Below are 24526 nucleotides of genomic sequence, written 5' to 3'. Positions count from 1 at the left end.
CCCTGACAATACCAGACATCTGTTTAGCGTTTATTCCTCTCCAACTTCCATGATTAGTGGAGAGGTTTGGGATGAGACGATTTAGAGAGCGGATATCATTAGGAGGAGCGGTACAAAATGGTAAAAAAGTAAATAAATAAAAAATAGATTAAAAATTGAAGGAGAAATCACGAGGAACTGCAGAGTGCAGCTTTCATGTTGGAGGAGCACCTTCCTGTGTGGGCCTCTCTCGGCTGAGTCGGGCCCGGCAGCAGACTCGGCTCAACCTCCATCCGTGCTGCGATGCTAATGAGCGCGGCGACACTCCTCCCTAACGCTGCACTGGGAAATTCAGTCAGAGTGTATCCTTGGCCATGCGCTAACCGTTTGTCCCTCCCTGGTAGCAGCCATGCTGTTTGGATCGTCCCCCCCTGTTAGCTCAACGCTCCATCGTGCCCGCCTCGTCTCTCTGAACGCTACACAGATACAGATGCTAACCGGCTACTCGTAAAGCCTTGCTGAGCTGCTCTTGCTCTCACCCTTAACCGTCTCCATTTGGAGATGAATACACTAGTGGTGAATTCCATAGGGGGGATAAGGGCTTGAGCAATAGTCTCAGTGTAAGGGAGCTTCACGCAAGACTGCCACTTAAAACAAAAAAGGTTTAGAAATAAGACCCCAAGGCACTAACCCAACAAAGCGCTAATGCCATTTACGCCAATGAGCCAGCATCTCTGCAGCCTACTATCAGTCCTGGAGGAAAGAAGGGGAAACACCCATAATTAATGATCAACTGCTATCGCAGTTACTGCAGCAGCTACACACCAGCACACTGGCACAAACAGCGTGTTGGTGAAAAGCCACAAATCCAAACAAGCCCTCCGCTGAGCACACATAATGAGCAAGCTAATGTTCTACCAGTCACACATATCCTTGCATCGCGAAGACATGCTCCTTCACAGCGCTTGGCCCAGAGCATAAACTAAAATCACGTCATTAGCACATAATTTCCTGTTTGTTTAGCTTCCACGAAGGCCACTTGACACTCTGCGGCAGCTGCTTATAATACGTTTAGAAAAGACACTCAAGAACGGACAATGAGACGTTAACGCTGTGGGCTCTAATGTTCGGGGGGGGGGGGGTCTGCTTGAAATGTTGACGTCGATGCCGCGACAGGTCTGGGATAAAAGATGTCCTGGTGATAGACGAAGCTTTGAACACATCACAGCAGGACAGAAGTGGCTGGTTATATCCCTTAACTACATCTCACACAGGTTGCCTGTGCTGCCTTGGATGATGGCATGGTGTAATTGAGATGTCTTTTCACTTTTCTATCTTTCTATCTAAACTTAGCCCCCTAATAGGCCATTTAGAGTTCCTCAATTTAAATGCAACGTGCTCTTATACAGTAACATCAGTGTGTCCTGTCCAATCAAGACCAGTGCATGTATGACATGTATACCTGTTTAATTTACTGTCTTATTTTTTTTCTGACATGTTGGTGGTGAAGATTTACTAAATTCTCTAGGAGTGGAGAAATCAATGACGCACATTTGTTAATTCATAATAATGTCATTAGATATTAATTTTGTCTGATTTGCTTGCGAGGTTCAAGAATAAGGACATTTTGCAAATGTCTATAAAAAATAGATAAAGACATTGGTAAATAAAGATACCCGTGCAGCAAAATGCATTGTGTCTTCACAAAATGTTTTTTTTTTGTAAACAGTGGTCTTCTTTAGGGTTGTAGCATTATTTCCCTCCATTGTTTACCTCCTAGTAAAATTACCACTATCGACTGTTGGTAGAAGAAGAAATAATCAGGACCTTATATCATATATGAATGTTCTACAGCACCACTAGTGGTCACAAGTCCAAAGTGCAGCTTTAAACAAAATTAATGAAATGCATTTGAAGTAACCACTGTTGAATGAGTCATAATACAAAATGATCAGATTATATGTATTTTACATTTAATCACTGCATATTAATGCATTGTCGTTACTAATATATTCTTGTCTACATAGCATCGGGCTCATATCAGTGCTCCATATGTCTCTCCATAATCTAATCCATAATCATATTTTATAATGTGTACATTTGTTCTGTATGTAAAAGAATTACTAGTACAGAAAATATGACAAATATGTAATATCTGTTTCTGAAATATGAGAAATAGAGGAAAAACTGTCCTGAAAAATTAGAGGTTACAAACCTCCAGAGCCAAATTACAAGCTGTTAAACGAGTGAGTAATCACGTATGTTGAGCAGGGGATCAAAGGTCATTTGGCTGAAAAAAAATACTCTGCTGGTCACAGTTTTGGATCTAAATTTCCAATTTCCAGATCCTTTTTTTTTTTTGCATGAGTGGAATTCGTATTGGCAAGCACATCTGCTACTCACATTAATGACATTAATTGCGAGTGCAAAACAGCGCGTGTGGAAGCAGAGTTATTCTGAAATCGCTCGTTTATGAGCTCAACATGCGCTCGTGATTGAGCGGCGCCGTCGTGAATGTTGAGCAAATGTTGTCGTGAACCTGTGGGTTACGATGTGGAGATTTGCATAAATGTGCATTTCTGCCTGCGGTGACACTCCCTCTCACTCCCACCCAACCATCTGCGGGCGCACACACCCAAACTCCGTCTCTCTCTCCAAACACAGCTTCCTGATAGTTTTGAGTTTTAAAAAAGGCAAGTAGAGGACCTTCGGGGTAGAAGCAGGAGTCTCAGATGTGCATGGGTTTTTTTTTTTACTTCATTATCTCATTTCCGTAGCAGTGACATCATTTTTTCCTCACTGCAGATACACACAACGGGGAGAGAAAAAGTAAAAGAGGGGAGCAGAACCAGAGCGCCACTGTGCACACTGTTAGTTTAGTCTGTACATTTATGTGTTCAAGTGTGTATTATGTCCTTGTGTGGTGAATGAGCAGCTCCTAATAGAGTGCCTAGCCTTCCCCGGCCTCTGTTGGGGGAGATGTGGCCAGCTTTATCCACTACTGCCAATGGAGATTAAATTGGATTTGGCTAAAAGCAGTCTTTTCACCACAGTTCTGGAGTGCCTGAGTGGCAGTGGGGCTTCTTGGCAATGGCGGGGGCTCTAAATTTGACAAACAAATGAATATCGAAAAAATAAAAAAAGAAAACTTGAACAGCTGGGGCCTCGTTGTCGCTGTGGGCTTAATGTCCTCAGACCAACCCCCGAGGACCACTAACCACATCCCGGGCTCCGTAATCACCTTCTCGGAATGGGAGCGCCAAATCCAGAAAAAAAAAAAAAAAAAACAGGAGAGAGCAAAAAACACCGCGAGGAAAACATATGCAATACGCAGACTATTTAAAAAATAATTGTTTTTGTTATCAAATCAAACTCATTACATGGTCTGTTCCAAGAAGGCTGCAAATAAACGTTATATAAAAGGACTGGGAAAAAAAGTAGTTTGTAGGTGTTTGATCGCGCTGCACGGTGCCAGCATAAAAAGCTCAGCGATAACGCGGGAACAAGTTCACTCGCCAAAAGCCATATGTAAAACTCGTTAAATAACGCTATGTTTACATATATGATGAGAGTGGTGAACATGTATTTAGCTCCTGTATGACCCATTCAAAGCAGACATTTGTTCTGAGACCTCCATACACATAAACTCAAAGAAAACTGCATGAGTCACCAGAGCAAAAAGCATATATGTTGTGCCGCGGTGTAGATCGATAGAATTTATTTTCTGGCAAACCTGAAGGTAGCACAAACAGAGAAAGGTCACTGATACATGGCAAAAAAAAAAAAAAAACTCTGTTACCACTAGCCAACTTGAACTACCGGAGGCCTAGAGCAGCGAAAGCCCTGCATGCACCAAACAGAGAGGACATATATTTACGAATTTGTTTCATTTAGAATGTTGTGTTATCGCCCCAAACGGTTTTGACACGCTCTCTTCTGTTAAATATCCGTGAAGCGGCAGTCATGTTTTTGGCTTTGTTTCATGGTGGCACACTGCTGTTTACTGTCACGCAAAAGCAGCAATAGCGTTCACTGAGCAGTGCGCCTCGGGCCACCTGGCAAATGACTAGTGTCCAATATTCACTCTCACACCATTTAGCAGCTAAATGCTTCACTTTGCTCACCAGATATTCGCTTACTTTCACTATCTGATGTTTGTTGCTGGGCAGGCAGTGTGCACTCACTGTTTTTTTTTTTAATTATCTACGGTATATTTTGCTGAAAACGGCTTCGTGCTGTCACACGCTGACGGTCAAACGGAAGCGAAATAGTAAAACTGATGAGCTGATATGCTGTGAAACTACATCCACGGACTAATTATGAATGGACTCATGGATTCAAGGTATAAGTTTCACTACACACACCGCTATTTAATGCATAGTTATTAAAATATTGATGAGTGCAGCTTTAAGATAGACACTAAAACAATGTGGGAAAAACCGGAGCCTCTACTAACAATTCTAGAGTGACTGAATTATTACAGTGCTAGAATCTGAATGATTCATACACATCCTCTCAGATAATGTATAACATTGCCATTGGTTATATCCCTTTAAACTGAGTGAGATTTTACCTTTGAGAATGAGTAATCATGGTACGCGGCCCAAGGCGCCACACATTGAGTCGCGTTATTTTCTGTTGCGCCTCCCCGCCTCCGCTGAAGGTGTTAGCTTACACTTCATCCAGCCGTTCCTACTATAGAATTGAGAAGCAACTCATCCACGGGGTCATCCATGTGTGCAAGGCCTTGAAATGGTTTGCCAGCAGCACATGCATATTATTACATCAGGGGCTGTCAGACCGTATTGATTACACACTGTAATGCACTCGCGTGCGATCCTCAGCCTACACTGTTATTGTAAATGAGACTCTGTATAGATCCAACTTCAGCACAGATCATCTATCACGTTGCGTGAACTGTGGGCTGACACAAAAACAAACAAAAAAAACCCCCCAAAAAAACGAACCGACATTGAAACACAACAAGTTTGCGGAGCTCAGCAGAGGACAGTCGTTATTAAAATCAAAAGAGAGATGTTAAGTGGTCTTTATTTAATGGTACAAGGGAACAAAGTGAAATTGATACTTGAGTCGAGATAGCTCATTAACGCAGCAGAGGGGGTCCATTTGTCCGCGCGTTCAATGGGCAGGGATCGGCACAAAAGCACAAAACAAGCCGTGCACAGCTGCGACTCCCATCGGCTCTATTTAAAGCTGGCCAGAACAGGCGTATGCACGCCTAAACACACAATTATTCACACGCAAACACACACACACACACACACACACACCTTGCTGAAATTAGGCCATAGTGAACCTGCCAGAGTCCTGCTGATATGGAACGACTATGGAAGGTGAAGGCAGGGAGATTTAGAGGACAGATTCATCTTTGCTCCAATATTATGGCACTCCACAGCAGGGGTTACGGAGCTTGACTGCACACAGCCGCATCCATTATGTTCACGCAGGCTTTATGTCATGCGAGCCACAGTGAGGAAGCGACGTAAATGAGCCTGGAATCATCTGATGTATTACTTTGAGAGAATTAGTAGTACATACTTGCTTTTTTTGTTGTTTTTTTTAAAAAAAAGAAAACCAAACCAAGCACTTGAGTTTTAGAGGCGCTTGGTGCTGTGACGGCTCTTTCTCTGTCCATGGTGCTGAAACATGCAGCAGCTGATATTTTGCACATGCAGGGAGAGCATGCTGCACAAGCTCAGCTATGCTTACTGCCTTACACACAGCGAGGAGAAGCTATCTAATGCAATGTAATGGTTTATTAAGTGGCATGTGCACTTACCATATGCATTCATAAAATAGAAATTTAAAATCTTCGACTTCAGCCCTACGATCGTATGGGATCTAATTCCCACCATGCGTTATGATTAGGAGATTATGAGGATTAAAAATAGGCAATATATACTTTTTAATATGAACTAAGTCTTCTAGGAAAGTAAATACTTTTTACTGACAAAAAAAAAAAAGTAGCAGTCCAATGGCCAGTTTTCTGCTTACATATCAATGGGAAATGATTCGATTATTTGATAATGAAAATCTTTTTTAGCTGCATAACCAGTTTAAGTATGGTAATAGTGAACTTGACACTGTTATTTACATTACCCTCACTCATCTGCATTTTTCCTTCAGCCTGAAGGTTACTAAAGCCCTTTTCAGCACTGCAGCGAAACATGACTGCTCGGAAGCACACTTTCGCCACAAAGAAATGATCATTTGAATACAGTTTCACACAATATCTTTTTGCTCAAGAGCTCCGAGATAACGCTAATAGACTTTTCCCAGAGCTGAAGGACTGCCTTGTCATAGCCAGAAAAAAGCACATGTAACAAATATTATTAATGACGGCCCTGTCCTAAGGGGACCAGTAAGCTAGGATCTATAATGTGAGAGCTCTGGAAGTAGCCACGCTGAATTTAATGGGGTCGTAATTGTTATTAATTGCACTTTTGCCGCTTTGACATCTTGAAATGGCTTCTGTGAAAATGAAGGCCACAACTTACCACAATCCTACATTCAGCTCCACGTTTAATTAGATTAAATGTAATATTATGAAATATTGTGCGCGTAAAGCGGCGCATGGAGTACCTGCTTAGTCTTTTTATTAGAATGTGTTGTAAAAGCAGGGATGGGGAGGGAATGTAATGTCTGTTTAAGTGGAAACCGCTGCGATGTCACAGACCGTTGGCGCTTTCGCTACAGAACGGAACTGACTTGAACTGGTACAATAATCTGAAATGCACTCAGACTCATGCCACCATTTCGCAGTAAAAAAAAAAAAAAAAAAACAGAAAGCTGGAGCAGTACTTAAACGTCTGTACTATGATGTGATCTAATGCCGCTGTCTACTTAAGATGCGGGCGTGCGTTATGGGCCCATTAAAGTGGACATGACCCCGAGTTCACTGAACACGTCCTTGGCTCGTACCAAGCCGGAATCGGTTTACGAGGAATAAAGTTATAGGCCTTGACGAGTACATGCTGGTAAATTTAGAATCTCATTTAAGAAAGACCTCGGCAGTTAAGCGGCACCTCCCAGCTCATGGTACCATTAAGAAGGACCATCAAACCGAGGTGTGACACTTCATTTTGCCTACCCACAATGCTACAGAGTCAAACACCGACTGAGTGTCCCAGTGTTTCGGTTAAGTAAGCCGTTGTGGCTTTTTCTGATCCCATTCTACTGTTGTCTCCATTCACAGAGCCACATTGGCAAAGTGGGCCTGTTGCGGCGGTTTGATTTCCCTAAACAACACTAATCGGACATCTGTAGGGAAGGATAAAGCCCAGATTGGCTGTAGCCGCGCAGCAGTTATCTGTCGATAGGCCTAACTCTGGCCAAAACTCCCACGATTGGCTGACGTAAGGTAGCAGCTTTCTTTATGGTTGGCTAGTGGCGAGCCAGCAGCGGCTCACTGAGGATAGAATATCTGGCAACCCTCTGAAGATTGGGCGCTGCCCGCCAAGAAAGTGTCTGGTGATTGGCTGCGGTGACTCCAGAGTGAACTGATTGTCCTATCAATGCCCACAGTGCAGCCTGGCAGACAGTGCTGCCTGCTGGCTGGCTTTGCAATATGCAGCTATCCATAACACCTCCAGGGGGCACATGTCCACGTCTTGAGTGCGTGCGAGTGTGTGTGTGTGTGTGTGTGTCTGTGTGTGTGTGTGTGACTGTATACCATCCATAACTTTTCCACCGGGGAGGTGTGCAGCTAAGCCCTGCCAGCAGGCTCTAACACCTCATTATTCTAAGCCAGGCAGGAAATGGGTTTTAGAGATCTCTCACTGAGCTATGCTCCTGGAAATGTGGGCTACAGGTCTTCCAATATCAGCAGCAGAGACCCGGGAAATGCCTCTTTATTTCAAGTCAGCTACACTGCAGCGCGTCGACGAGAATCAAAAAGCAGCCGAAGCAGGCGCGCAGCGTGGTATCGCGAAACACAAACTGTCACGGTCTTCTGCAAATTAATTTGGTCCGGAGAGTTTTTTGAGTTTTATTAAATTATGAGTTTTTTCCAGAGAGTCTTCTTAACTGAAGTGCGCCCATTCCACGCGACGCTAAAGACAACTCAGCAAACTGATGGAGGTGAAAAATAGCAGCGCCTAAAGCCTCATTAGGGGATTTTCTACATTGGGGTGAGACACTAAAGTATGTGAGGTCACACATGCACTGACTGGGGGGGTATTTAAAAGAAGGAGGAGGAGGGAAGGAGGATTAAGAGGAAGAATAAGAAAGGGTTAAAAAAGCATTGACAACAAACATGAAGACCAGAGAGTTAACATGCATTGTCACACCTCATAAAGCAGCTTTAAGTTCCGGTGTACTACAGTATCAGTGTCATTTGACTATAAGCAACAATAACCCATGCCATTAAATCACACAAGGGTATTGTTGTATAAGATGTTACAAGAACAGACCTGCAGATGTTTTATTCAGAGGGCTCGTCGCACTGCGCCCATGTTTACCCACCTACGGCCTTCGCTCGGCATCGCGAGCTTACGAGCTTTAAACTTTGCCAAAGCAGTTTAACAAAACATCCTCATAAACCCAGCTTAAAAGATTGAACTTGTGCGCTGTCATTTGACACAATGAGGTGTTCACACTGACGCTGACTACGTTAAAGTGAACAAAAGTGAGAACTACAAACGGAAAAACACAGTTTTTAACACTGTGTAGCTTTATGTGCTTGCACCTCCAAGATTTAACATTTTAGTGTGAATTCAACATTTTACTCGACTGTACGGCATTTGAGAAATATGCTAATGAATCTTTTTTTTCCATAGGTTTTTATGTGCACGCCTTAAATAATGGATGAATGAAATCATTCGCAAATAATATATATTGACGATGTAAGTGATCATGTTCTCTGCTACAAGCAGCACACTGTAAAACAAAATCATGTGTCTTTAAACTGCAGTTGAGGCGAGTGCAAATGTTAAATTTCAGATTATTTCACGCATGTTCCAAAAGTTCAAGATGATCCTATTATCTACAGTGAAGTGTTAACAGAAAGGGCTTATACCAGCGTTCTGTAGCCCGGAGGAAGGGAAACGGGCTCGCAACTACTTCTCTAACATCATCAGTTCTGGGCGAGCTGGGAGAACGTGGGTGGGCGCAGTGAATGAGTCACACTCTTCCCTCGCTCGTAATCAGTTTTGATGTGCCCCTGAGCAAGGCACATCTAACCGGTACTATTAAAGACACTGACGTATGAGAGCGAGTTTCTCCAGAAAAAAAGCCAAAAATCACGCGAGTATTAGAAAACCAGTAGTGGACTGTGTTCTATTACTTTTGTTTAACATTTGCTAGGAAATGAGCTCAAAACGGACCCTTCAGAGCAGAAAATACTAAGATGTTGCTACAACCAAGTCCTTTTACCGCCACCTCTATTTCATGAAGACCTTTCTGAATGTAAGTCTCATATGAGGCTCATAAAACACTTGACACCTCATCCATTAAACACAATTATTCCCCCGAAAGGACTGTGCAACTGCACGGCGACTTAATCAATTGCATTACTACAGCGTCGTATGCTGATTTAATTTACTACTCGTGTGGCTCTTACAAGTCTGGTAATTCACACCAATTAGGACAGGGTTCATATTCAATGTATTTGTTCTTGTTTGTCTGAATGTCAATTAGTATGAAACAATGTTTACCTACTCAGATTGACTCCAGCACGGAGAACAAAGAGGCAGAGAGGGGGAGAGGAGAGACGGGCACGGAGCTACTTTTAGAAAGCCCTCAAAGGTTTCGTCTTGGAAGAGAAGCTAAATTCTCAGTTCCGAATGCCGGAAAATCAAATAAGATGCAAAATTAGCCAGCCAGTGAGAAAATAGCAGACGAAATAAGGGATTCATTTGAAGAATTGAACGTAACGATACATAATGAGTCGGATCACGGGGGACGCTCAGCACGAACGCGGCATGCAAAGCGGATAATTGATATTTTGACGTGCAGAGCGAAAGGCGCGGGGAGGGGGGGTTAGCGGTGGCGTCTGTGGCAGGTCAGACGACCAACCGTAGGAGGAGAAGGAGCAGCGAGCGAGGGGGAACCAGGAGAGCAGGCTAATGTGTTCCATTTCACGGGTTATCGTGGCAGCGGACTTCCTGGCACACGCTCCCGCTGAACAGCAGCAACTCTAAATGTTAAGCACATTGTTTAACAGTCCATTACGTAAATTGATATTGCTCATTGACTGTTGTCCTTGGCTGCCCACGCAGTGTCAGAGAAAAAGATAGAGATGTGCTCAAGCGCAGTGAGGGGCTAATAAGGTGTATGCCATCACTGTTGTTTGGTGTTTGGGAACAATGTGCCAACACTTCCCATCTGCTGCACTCCTTCCTACAACACAAATCTGCCTCCCAGTGCTGGTAAAGTCTGTTATACAGGTTGGCATCTGTGTTTGTTACCAGTATTCGAAGTTATGTCTTTCTTTCTTTCTTTCTTGAATATTTGACCAAAAGCCAAGTTCTACTCTATTTGAATCCATATTGTACCCAAGCAGCAACCGAACAATCAAGCCAAATAGCTACATCTCCACGCGAGAACATCCAACCTTACAGCAGAACTAATTATGTTAACACCCCTGTACCAAATACAGTTTGGGCCTCTATAGCTAATTCCATTAACCTCCTGAGACCCTGCATCCTCATATGGGGATATTAAGTTTTAGGTTAGTGGCAGCTTATTCTGCTTCATTAAGACCTGTTGTCCTCATAAGTGGACGATTTTGTCTGAAATCTAGCGGCTGCACAGGGTCAGTACATACATTCATTCATTCTACAGGCAGTCATGGGACAAATGTGGACAAGGGACAGAACCTCATCGTGTTTTCATATGACAAGTTTGATATGACTTGCAAATTTAGCACATGCTATCACGAGCTTCAACGTCGGGTAATTACCAATTACTCGTTTGAGGACGTTGGGACAGTTTTTGCACAGCAATGTTCAGGTATTGAAACATTTTCTACATTTGATGAATATATATTTGACGCTTAATTGTATTACACAATGAAATAAGTCCACTTATGACGACTTTTATCCCGCCAAAAACTACTTCCCATTCAAAGATGATGCTCAGTTTTTATACTTAGTGTCTACTCGTGCCTAATACCTTGGATAAAATAAAAATGCGTTGCAAATGTAACTTTGGGTGTCAGAAGGTTAACTGCAGAAAGGGGTGTGTCTGTTTAAAACGTGAAAAGGCTTAAAGTCATGCACAAGCATGGGCATGGCCATTTTGAGTGACAAGTGGGTAGCCGGTTGCCTCGGCACCACCCGCCCACCTGAACTTCAATTTTTCGCCAATATTTTTCCCATTGGACAAGTAGGGTCACGCGCTGCCAAGATGGCGGCAGCCGGTGGCACCACGCTGAGCTTCAAAACTTCTGTCTATACAGTCGGTGACTTCCCCCCTACTCGTGTCAATATCACACTATGTTTCCCTCATTATATAGCGTCATATTAGCCCTCTATATTAATAACAACGTCCTATACAGCCAACATTGTTTTGAGTTATATGTTAATGGTCAGTACAGGTGACACAGTCCACATTCACATAAACTCTGCTAAATGCTGCTCTGAAGGTAACATATGGCATCACAGTTCTGCAGTACATGCTTGGCTACCGACCCATGAAACCCTTTTTATTAAGTGAGTTAGCAGGGCGGCAGCCTGGTGGCAGTCACAGGTTGAGGAGAGCGGTTTGCCGCATTATTCATAAAAAACATTTAGATTCATCCTCCTCTATCTGACCATGTTTGTTTTGTTGCGGAAATATTAAAATGTTAAGATGTTAAATTAAAAGACGTAAAGAACAACCTAAAGGCAGAGCCCTCCTGGCGCTGGAACGCGGTAGGGGACTTTGCATCTACTGAACACATCGTGAGGAAAAGTACACAGAAAGAAAAAATAAACCCAAATGTGACACTTTACTCCCAAGATTTTCAGATTTATTTTGCCACTTAAAGTGGAGGAAAAATAATGAAAACTTTTTTTTTGTGCATCTGTGCAGCACATCCAATTGAATAAGATCTACTTCTCCCTGCAGTTGGAAAGCCTTTAGGAACAAAGCTCAACCCAAATGGATGGGTCATACATCATTGAGCATTACTCGTGCTGTGCTGTGACTCTAAAACACAAATTGGATTACCTGTGCACCCACGCGGATCACCCCAATTGGACAGGCACAGACAGACGTAGGGAGGGGGGGAGCTATGGCCTAGTGGCTGCGCTGTGGACTTTCGGAGAGGTGACTGGTTTGAAACCATCTGTGAGCGAGCCCCTGAACCCACGGTGTGCTCACTTGGAAAGAGCACACAATTTATGCACGCGTGTACATATATAGACATGCCAAACGTTGTGTAACTCGCAAATACACAGAGTGTTATTGAACATGCAGTAAATAGAGTTCACACATGGAGCACCTGTAATCTATTTTTCTCTAACACACACACACACACACACACACACACACACACACACAGCGCAATTTTTGTTCCCCGTAATAAATGCCACATTATTGTGATGTACAGCTGAAGACAGCGCCGCGTAAAGGTTGCCGTGATGGAATCTCTCGCCGATGCTGCCGGCCTTGACATGTGGAATCAGATCCTAAAACAGTTTATGGCGCTGTGAAGCCAGACAGCATCCCTCTTTTCCTGTAAACAATCCACCTGGCCCCCGACGATTTATTAGCGGGACATCCAATAAATCCAAAAGCTCATCAGTCTAAACAGTCTATTTCGGGATTTCGAGGCATCCGGTCCATCACAGTCTGGTGGCCGGGGCCCGATCTTTACCGCTGAGATCATCACTGACGCAGCAGCAGAGCCGGAGTGACGACCAAAAAAAAATAAAAAATTTATGGCAAGTTAACTAATTGAGCCGTTATTATTTGAAAAAACTCGTTTTAACACAACAATAGGTCACACCCAGCTCTCTGTGGTATCTACAAGGCTGTAAAGTCCACAGTGACTGTTTAATAGGATTAATAGGAAGCATGTGTTTTGGTAAGAGGCGCACTAATGGCATTTGTAGCACCGGAGCTGTTGAAGTGATGGAACTTTTAAGTGCTCGGATCAAAAAAAGTTCCATCACCAAAAGTGAAATAAGCCGCTCTTTGGCAACAATAAATAAAGTTTACTGGCTGGAAGAAAAATACAGCAATCGCAACACAGCAGCTTAGAACCCTTAGAAGTTAATGTTCAGGGCGTTGGAGCTGCTCTGTCGCCAGCAAACAGGAATCAAATAATAATCTTAATTTTTTTCTTCTTTTTTCAACTTGAAAATTAAAGCTGTTTGCCCTCTTTGATAATGCATGCAATTAATCCCAGAACTTGACTATGATATGGCGTGAATGGAAATATATTTATGGAAATATATTTTTCACACGAAATTGAGCCAACAAATAAATATGATTTCACAGAATTCAAAGAACTGTGGAAGAAGTTAATCAGTTTCACTCTTGTACTCTCCCTCAGTTTAAATATTATGTCATTTTCTGCCATTTTTCTTTTCAAAACCTTCTTCAGTGTCCATTAATCTACTATTGTTTATTCTGTTTAGCTGATAGTCCAAGAACCAAAAAAAACTAAAATGTTCGGTGTATCGTCATTTGTGGCAAAGAAGTAGTAAATCCTCAAATTTAAGACCAAAATTTGCCACTGACACTAGAAAAAAACGTCTAAAATGATGATTTATTATTAAGTATATTGGTGTTTAGTGACCTTGTTAATTAAACACCATTTAAACCATAAGTTGGTTTTAAAACAATTACTTGAAGGCAGTTGCGGCAAAAACTCAATGAGAACACGGCCCTTTGTGTTTCCACTGTTCAAATGTATTTGTTATTTCTGGGCTAAGGCTTTGGGTCAGGCCCTGATCTCATGAGCCGACACCCCGCTGGTTAAAATGCCATCTGAAACCTGATGCTAAGCGAGCCGACAGCAGCCAGTGGTCACAGTAATCCCCCTCAGACTGAGACAATCCCCGTGTAGAAACGGTGGGCCAGGGTGGGCAGGGCACTCCCATCTTCTGTGTGTCTAAAACAGAGCCCATTGTGCTTCGGTCATTAATCTCCGGACACAAACACACCTTGGCGGGCTGTGTATAAGATGGTCCCTGGCTGGGTATCTGGGCGTCTATGAAGTGACACTTTAAGGATTGGCACCTTCAGGCAGAAATGGATGTGAAGACAACAGTTTCTCTTCTTCTCCTGCTGCTTGTGGGACTCTGTACCGCTCATGACGGCGAGGTAAGACATAACTCACTAAATATAGCGTAGAAAATAGTGCAAGAAAATGAAATATAATGGCTTATTCTCTTTTCTTTCTTTTTCTACAGGATGCTGACAACGGTAAGTGTTAGGCTATCTTAGGTTCGTCTATTTAACCGACCCAATCTATCGAGAACTGCTTGCGACTGAGAACACAGACGTATGACTCATGCTCTCCTCCCATTCATTAGAGATCTCAGCAGACGAGTCTTCAACGGAGGACATGACGACAACTATCCTCAGGATGAACAATGGCGAGTGTGGACGCAGGAGGAAATCATTTTTACACTTTTTACACGTGCATTAAATGTCGCTCTTTGTTATTTTAATAGGATCTGCAGATTTTCTGCTCGAAGGAGACGTGATGGTTCCCAGAACCAGGAGTGCCATGAAGTGCTTTAATCAAAAGTACAGCTGTTTGTGGCCGAAGTCCGCAAACGGGAACGTAGAAATCCCTTTCCGTCTGAGTGCCAAATACGGTACTTTTTTTTTTTGTTGTTGTGCGTTTGTTTTTTTTTTTTATGCAATACACTGCAAACCACTGCAGGTTGGTCGACGCGTCTCTTTCACCTTCTAATCAAGCGCTTCTTGTCCACTGCTGCAGACAACGCTGAGAAGCAGACTATTTTAAGGGCCATGAAGGCCTTCGAAGGCAAAACCTGCATTCGCTTCATTCCCCGTAGGATTCAGAGGGCGTACCTGAGCATTGAACCGAGAAGCGGGTAAGTCCAGAGAATGGGCTCGATAAATAAATGTTATTCATCTCGTTTCTCAAACGATTTAAATACCTTGGTTCTACTTTAACCTGCAAACACTATCTGTGTTTAAACTCAACACAATCTCTGCCTAACCTCAACCCCAGCGCTGCTGCTGCTGCTGCCTGATCATAACCAAAATAATGCCACACTCACTGTTCAAGTGTTTTTTTTTTTAACAAAAAGGAGGGCCCAGAAAAAAACTGAGAGGTAGCTATAGCATTTTACCTGCAGGGAACTCGCGTGGAGCGATACAGGACGAAGAACAAAGGTGAATTTAATAGACTTACTGGAGCTGAAAACAAAAGGTACCGCAGTGTCAAAGGAGGTTACGTCCACCCAGAGTCCAACAAAAAAATAATCCAACACAAGGAAAGGGCAGCCAGAAAAAGAAAAAGAAAAAAAAATCCAAGCAATACACACAAGGAGCAAATAGACTCTGGGAGAGGAGGACTGGAACAGCACAAGGGTAAAAGGAGGGCAAATGAGTGCACAAACACGCAGGGCAGCAACAGATCAACTACAAAACTACAAGACTATAAATACACAAAGAGATCGTGGGACACAGAGACACAGGCACAGACAAATAAGGGAGGGGAAAACAGACTAAATACACAATGAGGGGGGAGAGGGTAACGAGACACAGCTGTAAACAAAGTTGACTAGTTCGGAGTTAACCGGTTGTGAAGTGACAGCCACGAAATGCATTCTGGGATGCCTGGCTTTTTCCAAGTCCGCGCAAAAATGACTGTCATCTCGACAATTACATCACGGCATAAGGACCGCACTTAGTCAGACTAAGATGTGCACACAAAAACACAAGTACAGACAAGAATGCACACTGAGAAAAGAAGCCCGCAGTCACAAAGGCGGGAGATAACGCTAAATTAAAAAAAAACAAAAAAAAAAAACCTGGAGGCAACAAAATACAGAAACAGAAAAACACAACCTAGGAACAAAACAAAACCCAGAAGCATGACAACAACAACATGTACTCGACAAATGTACATAATATGGCGCAGTAATCAAAATACATGTCTGCAGCCGTCTCAGGCAAATGCCAATTATAAATATATTTCAAAAAATCTTTACAAACATATTCAGTGCAATTAAGTTTCCTTCATAAAATTTAGTTCTGATGGAAATAAGTTGCACGTAAAAGTCATTTCTAGGTACGGAAGCCCTAACCGGTCGTGCATTCATACATATTATTTCCTCCGTTTGTTTGCTAACAAGTGAATTTCTTCTGTTTTCTCGAGATCTTGGGTTATTTATCTCGTTATCTCGGGGAAAACAAGGTCTGTTTTCTCAAGACCTTATTTAATGCGAGAGAGTTCCGTCATACACGCGACATACATCCCTAGAAAACAACACAATTAACTTGAGATCTCGAAAATGGGGGAAATAATATGTATGAATGCATGGCCGCTTGGGGCTTCCGTACCTAGGAGAGCCTCGACACGAAGAGAATATTAAATAAACACAGTGCATCTGCAATCCAAGTCAAATGTGATGATTTATAACAGACACTAGTTTCTAATGGGTTAGAGTTAGTACTAACTAATGTTTGTAAAACTATTTCAGCCCATTTGAGATCTGCATCTCTGGCACTCGTTGGTTTCTTTGAAATAATTTGTGTAGGGTGCTCCAGTGTTGAACAGAACAACTGCGCAGAGCAACGTGGGTACAAAATGACTACAAAGAGACACAAAGAAACCACAAAGAGACACCAAATCCACACTGAGACGCTAAGAAAATTGCAAACGGATGCACAACCACAAAGGAAAACAACGACAACAAAGTGATGCAAAATAACCACAAAGAGGCAAACGCAGAATGACAGCGTGGCCATGTTCTTTTGAATAATTACGCATCTGTGCTAAGATTTTGATCTTAGGTAAGAGAGTTGGCCTTTGACGCCCGCCAAACGCATCTCACAGCATCATTAGTGTATTTAACTAAAGAAGAAAAGAAATGTTAAATCCAGGCATCTTCCCCTCAGCTGTGCAAAAAAATCTACCCCAACATTTATCGGCCCTCTGCCTTTGATGAGCAACGGCTTTCAAATGGAAGAGCGAAACAAAACAACAGCAAAGTTTAGCTCTGAGCTGCTTTCAGTTCTCTGTTCTCAGATATGCTAACAGCAACTACAAAAAAGAAAAAAAGAAAAAAGAAAAGCCCTCTCCAAACATTATCAGAAAGCTAATTATTTACCCATGAACACACAGGCTGAAATTACATCAGTTTATTAAGCAGGCGTCGAGTTGCACGTTGCATTTCAATGACTTCCCTCCGTTTCACCCACTCAGCTGCTCCTCTTTAATGGGCCGTCTCGGAGACAAGCAGGTGGTGTCACTGCAGAGGTACGGCTGCATCAGTCACGGCGTCATCCAGCACGAGCTGCTGCACGCGCTGGGCTTCTACCACGAGCACACTCGATACGACCGCGACCAATACATCAGAATCAACTGGGAGAACATCGACGCATGTAAGAAACCTCACGCCGTCATCAGTAACTGATCGAGTCAGAGTCAGGTGTTTGTCTAGCTGTTCATTCACTGGTCTTTTGTTTGTCACCAGATCACATGCACAATTTTAAAATGAAAGACTCAGATTTTCTCAACACTCCCTATGACTACTCTTCTATAATGCACTACGGAAGGTAAGGCAAACCAAAAACACTTATCTAATTCAAAAGTACCGAATCTAAGTCTTAAATGACTGTTTCTTCACAAATGTCCAAAATTATAGGACTGCCTTTGGAAAGTTTCGATCGGAGACCATAACTCCCATCCCCGACCCCTCGGTTAACATCGGCCAGAGGGACAGCCTATCTGACATTGACATTCTCAGGATCAACAGGCTCTACAAGTGCTAGAGCTAAAACGGATATCAGATCCTTTTTGTACGTCATATTAAAGTGAAAGTATAGTAATTAAACACTAAGATTTTCCTCAATCTTTCCAGAGCATTTTGTCATTTATAGTCATTTGTCATTTCTTTTGGGTGGGTGTGGGGGTGTCTGGTCTGGTCTAGGTGCATGGTACTTTTCTAGGTAACATCCACATGAACGCTATGTCCGAAAGTTTTCCAGCAGAACATTGTATTCTCACAAGATGGTCAATGTTATTCACTTCTCCTGTCACTGGTTTTAACGTGGCTAAAAGCTGTAAAAAAAAAAAAAAAAAAATTGCCATCGCCTTTAGGCCAAACTCATGTTTTAAGCATTGGTTTCACTACTGGACCACAATTTCACAATCTGCCCATCTCTGTTGTGTAGTGTACCAGACAGTAAGACCTACAAAAGAGAAAAGCCCAAGGAGTTGCATTGTGGGACGTGGGCCAATATTCAATTTCATAAGTCTGGATATCTTGGATGGCACCAACACAGACTCTCTGCTTCTCTGAACTCTCTTTTGTTTGACCAAAAGAATCCTGGTTGCCCCAAGAAAAGGAGTTCAAGTATCTCGGGTTTAAGTGATGGTAAAATGAAAACGGTTTGATGCAGCAACGCAGGAGCGAACCGCTGTGGTGAAGTAGGAACTGAACTTTTATCAGTGTAATGGAAATTTACTAATGACCTATATAACCCCATATATCCTTGGTACTCTCTTTTTGTGGGAACATGCACAGAAGGGTGAGCTTGGTATTGGTGATAGCTTCCATGCACGCACCATAACAGGACTTGAACCTTGCACTTTCTCTGATTAGACTAATTATTGCTAATTCTCTGTAACAGCCAGAGACACAGCCAGGTCTGAGTTTCACCATCTCTCACCCTCGGTCTTCCTGAATGAAAGGCAACGAATGCATCCAGTCTGTGTGTTTCTGACCAGAATCTGTTTAGCGAAGGAAGCCTTCCGCTCCCACAACACCAGTCAATCTTCATTCCATGGTCATGAACTTTGGGTAGTGGCCGAAAGAACGGCATTGCAGATAAAAGTCTCCGCATGAGTTCAAGCGCTGGGTGACTGGGCTCAGCCTCAGAGATACAACAAGGAGCGCGGACATCCGGAGGGAGTTGGTGCAGAGCTGATGCTCTTTTACTTCAAAAGGGTCCAGTTAAGGTTGTTTGTGCATCCTGTGAAGATGCCTCCTGGGCAACTCCCCTTTGAGGTTTATCAGGCACAGCCAACAGAGAGGAGACCCCCGGCGTAGACCCGGAATTCACTGGAGAGATGACATATGTCGAGTGAGGAGATGGCGTATGGAATAACGTGCTTAGCCCATCGCCACCAAGACCCGATCCATTATGAGCAACTCGTATTCCACAGCTACATATGCGCCACAATTCGTCTGAAAATCCAACTTAAGAAACTTTTCTACTATATACACATAATTACTAGATTTACCCTTCGAAAATAAAGTTGGAAAATATTGGCAAAAAAACAAAGAATTGGATTTAATTAGATACAAGAAAGGCCGGGGGCCAATATGTGGCAATATCTTCATAATTTAGTTCATTTCCATTTTGGTTCAGTAATTAAGTTTGGGAGTTGCACACTTCTGAAGACTACCGTGTTTTATCTGAGTGAATCAGTACTGCAGCACACTCAACGAGCCAAACGTTGCAGGGATGAGTCTCTGCGGAAAGGCTCAGACGTGGTAGGACACGAGATAAAAACCCCTCTTCCTTCCACTCCCTAACCGTGCAGAGAAATTCATCAGTTTCATTTTTTTTTTCTTTCGCACTTGGCCACATCCCACGCTTTTGGATGTTTTTTCTCCAACCCCCCCTTTTAAATCCTATGTATTGCTATTCTTCTTTATTCATCCCAGTGAAAGAGCAAAGTGTTAGTTGAGAAAGGAGTGGTGAGGGAATTTCCTGGTGAGATAAGGGAGGAGAATGCCTGGGAGAGAGAACAGATTCCTATTAAGCAAATTTCCTTCCTCTCATGATGTATGAGTGCACTAACAATTGTGACAGCGTCGCGAGTATTCCTCCAGTGTTCTGGCTTAAATGCAACTAAAGAGGCCGTGGCACCAGCATGTCTGCGAGAAAGACAGGAAATCTGAATAGTTCAGATGGACACAGGGCCTTTAATGTTTCATAAAGTAGTTTCAGTTCATATCAATCGTTCCACCCATGAAATATTTAACATCTCCTTGTTTATTGAAATATTTAATGCCCTGGCTCTGTTCATGCTCCAAGAAGCTCAGAGTTTCCTTTTTTTTTTTTTTCAGTCGGCTATAAATTAAAGCGTTTCTGCAAAGCCTGATTAAAATAAGATTACAGATGATCCCATGACTGAAGTACAAACATGCCACTACAGGAACACACTGCGGCAAAAAATTACTTGAGTGAAGCTGGAATCTAATGAGAGTGATCCCTCTGAACTGCGAGGCTCACATAAATCGCAGGGAATATTTGATCTTTCCTTTGATTGTTCGCGCACGTGCCTCTCTTGGTTTTGCTCTTCCCAGTCGGAAGAAATGGATCCGCATTACCTAACATTTTGTATCGCCGGCTGTTGTCTGACGACGGGCTCCTGGCGGATGCTCTCTGACCGTACTTTAAAGGGCAGTGCGTATATGACCAGCAGCGTCTCCTGCCGTGATGTCGGCTCTAATGAGAGCAGGCCGACCGGAGCCAAATTCAGTGCGATCTGTGAAGTCACTGGTAATGCGCTGGCAGGCCGTAACCGCTGGCCGCTTGAACGGCTCTTACCAGCACGTTATTAACACAGATCAGTGTACCTGCCTCTCTTCAAACACGATAAGCTTCAGCACACAGCTCTCCTCAGTTCACTGCATGAGCGCCCTAATGCCCACCAATAGGAAATTAAAATGTTCGTTGTGACTGGTGCAACTGTCCCAGTCAGTCTCCCTGAACAGGGCAGGCTTTTGACCTTAGGTACTTTTAAAATCTGTCTAAAACCTACACTTAGATGTCCTTATGGATGTTGAAAGAGATAACAGATATACAGGCATAACATTATGACCACCTTCCTAATATTGTGTAGGTCTACCTTGTGCTTCCAAAACATTTGTTTTAACATCAGATAATGAACATGGGTCTTCTGAGGGCGTCCTGTGGCGTCTGGCAACAGAATTTTGTTAGTGGGGCCTTTTGGGTCCCATGGGTTGAGGGGAGGGGCCCCTGGGGATGGCTGCTGCCATCAAGGAGTGTCATTGCTATAGGGTGGGGGTGTCTGGTCTAGGTGGGTGCTACATGTCTAAGTTATGTCCACATGAATGCCAGGTCCAAATGTTTCCCAGAAGAACACTGTACTGTCACAAGATGGTCGGTGTTAGTTACTTCTCCTGTTAGTGGTCATAATATTATGCCAGATCGGAGCATGTTTTCTTTCATTCATACTGACCATGAACGTATTTTCCTAGAGCATGTCAGAGCAAAGAGACGAGGGCAGAGTTCACTTCCATTTACCTTTAAAACATGCACTCCTCCCAGGGATCGTGACCCAAAGTTTAATCTCATCAAACAGACATGATACACATAGTTTTAGATTTACAGAATACTATTTTTCTTTCGTATACGAGGGGGCTATCTAATTGTCTCAATGCATTAGAATTTTCAGACGCAGTAAATGATAAATTTACCTACTGGTAGTTCGGGAGTGACTCTGTATTCAGTGTGTTGCTCAAGGACTGTAATGGGGATCGAACCGCTAACCAGGCACGTCCGACAATAAAGGTTGCAGTCTAGCAAGGTTGCAGGGTCAACAGCAGCTCTGTATGAATGAAGCTGCTTTGTGAGTCTCAAGTGGAGAGGAACGAGGTAAATGGTGGAGTTGTTACCAGTAGAACACGGGTGCAGCCTTAGTGCTCACAGAACAATCCTTTGCTAAAAATAATAAAAGAATAAATAAATAAATAAAAAATAATTGAAGGCAATTGTTGTATTCTTGTTTTCTTATTTCTTGGTAATGGCAATTTTAAATACAGCAAGTAAGTCAATTTTATTTATATAGCACCTTTTACAGGTAATTAACCACAAAGTGCTTCACAATAAAATAGTAAAAAGACAGAATGTTGAACAAAAGAAAAAAAGAGTAAAAACAAGTATATTCAATGCAGTTAAGAGAAAATCACAATCTTGGGGCTATAGAATAAAAAGCTCTATCACCTCTGGTCTTAAAATGTGTGGGTGGACCAACAAGTAGCCACTGATCACATGACCAGATGACTGAAGGTGGGAAGGCAGGGCTGTATGAAATCGGAGGGCTAGGAGGTCCATGCAAAGATCTAAAAGTCAGAACTAAAATTTTAAAATGAATACTAAAAGACCCGGGAGCCAGTGAAGCGCTGCTAAAATGATATGGATATGAAATGATATGGGACCTTTTGTTTGTGCGAGTTAAAAGCCTTGAAGCAGCAGCATTCGCGATACCTCAGAGACGGTCTTTTTTTATTAAAACCATTTAAAAGACTATTGCAGTATTCCAGGTCAGCTTTTGAAACTAAAGGAAGGGAAGGAGGAAAACCATTAACCATTAGGACTGAACTAGACATCCCAGACAGCTTCTGGAGTCTGTTTATCATAAACAGACTTTAGGAAGTGCAGTTTCTGTGGCGTGCTTTTTGCGGAAACCAGACTGGAATTTATCTAAAATCACATGACTCTCTAAAAACGCTGAGAGTTGTTCAACCACAACGCTTTCTGAAATTTTACAAACTTTTATATCTGTCAGCAGTCGTAACCTCTTTACACTTGTGGTTGTATTTATTTGACAATTAGCAAAGAAGCGAAGATCATTTCTGAAAACGGGGGCATTGCCATACAAAAATCTGATGTGATGTTTCCAGAACATGAACATATGCAGTTGACGACGACAGGTACAGAGGGAACTGGGGCGGAAAAAGTAATCTTTACAATATCTGTTGCTAACATTGGCAATGGTATCATCTCCACATCACTTACTTGTAGACACTATTATTACAGGGTCTTCAAGATTTTTCTATGGGAAGGCATTACTACTGTCTATCTACCCTAGCAACAGTAACATAGGAAGTTATGTTGTAGAGGCCCTAAAGTTGGAGGTCAGAAGACCAATTAGAAGTTCACTCTGCAGACTCATTAGATTTAGCTGGATTTAGGAATAGCTTCTCCTGCAGGAAAGCCTAAAATTGAATTACAGAGGGATGTCTGCATGGTTAATACGGTAAAAAGTGTACGGTAGTGCAGCAGTATCACTTAACTGTTGACCGACGTCATGTGAACGCATCCTTCAATTAAAAACTTCGCAAGTGCGTGAACAACATGCCCTGGATTTTTCTTGAACATAAATAAATAGCATAAGAGTAAACTTAAATTTGGCTTCGACTTTACTTTAAGTTAAGAAACAACAGGGACACGACTTGATCGGGCGGTGGGTTGAGGCGGGCGTCTGCTTTCAAAGCCTGACCAAGGCTGCAAGTAAGTCAGCTGTTAAGTACCCCCCTTTGAGAGAGATGAAAGCAGCGCTCACAAAAACAAGTAAATTTAGTTAAGGACACAATCAAAAGGAATAACAGATTGGCATAGAAATTCTAGGAGTCTTTGTTGTTGCCCCGCAGGACCCAGTCGAAGCGATTAGCTGGCTGGGAGATCGAAGGCAGGAGAACTCGAACATGTGCTATTGTCGAAGCTTTCATGAAGTTTCACTTAGCGACTTTTCTGCAGATCTGAGGAGCCTGAGGAGCCGCAGAAAAAACTTCTAAGGCACCTGCGCCCAGAATAGCACGCTGACAAGTTACTGCCTGTTGTCACGGCGTTCTCAAATCTGATAAATATTTAATGCATTGTGTTGTCTGACACCGGGAATGTGGCTGGCACTAAATAAAAAAGCACCTTTCAGAAGTGAAACAAGGTGATATGAAGATTTTAAATTCTGAAAGGGAAAATGCATGCAGGTGAGGAGCTATATATACGTATATTATATATACAGGTCGCGTGGCAGAGGCGTGTGTCAAGCAGAGATGTCTCAACAAAGGCTTTTGTAAATGTGTAAAACAGACTGAGGCATTAGTCTACAATCCCTTTGAGCCGTGTGCGCAGAGCTGCACCACATCTCTGTTTGTCAACGCTGAGGAATTGCAGCTGTCGGAAATGATGCGGTCCCATTAGTGACGGAATCTGAGCTGAGACGGAGCCAGAGAGAAAGCGGCTGTGGGGACAAGGCGATAACAAGGTACTCATTGGTGATGTGAGGCGGGGTGTTTGTGCATCACTCTCTTGTGTCTGCCTGATGAGCCCCAATGTAGGGGAAGGGAGGAGATGGAGGGGTTAAGATAAAGGGAGGGCAAGCAAAACGTGTGGAGAATGAGGAATTAGAGGGGAATGGTCAAGGAAGAAAAAGGATAGGGGAGATAAGACAAGACAAATAGAGAGGGGAACAATGAGACTGTGGAGCAAGTGGGAGTGACTGGGACAGTAATCAAAGGAAGGCTGCACTGGAACACATGAGTCGCAGCGGTGATTGAAGCGACCTGGCCAGGGATGGAGAGAGAGGGATCGAGGTGTCCAATAGCTTGCGCCCCGGAAGACTGGCACCTTT

General features: G+C 42.9%; 2 protein-coding genes across 3 annotated transcripts in view; one reads left to right on the top strand and one right to left on the bottom strand.

The window, feature by feature from the left end:
* The window catches only part of LOC124999039 (MAM domain-containing glycosylphosphatidylinositol anchor protein 2-like), a 177454-nt gene that overhangs the window by 121572 nt on the left and 31356 nt on the right, over positions 1-24526 (bottom strand). The gene's annotated exons all lie outside the window — the stretch shown is intronic.
* Positions 14096-18012, top strand: LOC124999041 (low choriolytic enzyme-like). Its single transcript, XM_047573783.1, has 8 exons — positions 14096-14253; positions 14343-14355; positions 14466-14528; positions 14607-14753; positions 14879-14996; positions 17339-17517; positions 17610-17691; positions 17781-18012. Exons 1-8 carry the CDS (start codon positions 14182-14184, stop codon positions 17905-17907), a joined length of 801 nt encoding a protein of 266 aa, XP_047429739.1. The 5' UTR covers positions 14096-14181; the 3' UTR covers positions 17908-18012.

This window comes from Mugil cephalus, chromosome 21 (genome assembly GCF_022458985.1).
Source record: "Mugil cephalus isolate CIBA_MC_2020 chromosome 21, CIBA_Mcephalus_1.1, whole genome shotgun sequence".
Lineage (NCBI taxonomy): Eukaryota > Metazoa > Chordata > Actinopteri > Mugiliformes > Mugilidae > Mugil > Mugil cephalus.
This window is presented reverse-complemented; position numbering and strand designations above follow the sequence as displayed.

Excerpts from the sequence above, each read along its gene's own strand:
- LOC124999041 (XM_047573783.1), top strand. The coding sequence starts at position 14,182 with ATGGATGTGAAGACAACAGTTTCTCTTCTTCTCCTGCTGCTTGTGGGA. Across the intron at positions 14,997-17,338 it reads AGCATTGAACCGAGAAGCGG|CTGCTCCTCTTTAATGGGCC; the intron begins GTAAGTCCAGAG and ends TCACCCACTCAG. Across the intron at positions 17,692-17,780 it reads TCTATAATGCACTACGGAAG|GACTGCCTTTGGAAAGTTTC; the intron begins GTAAGGCAAACC and ends CCAAAATTATAG.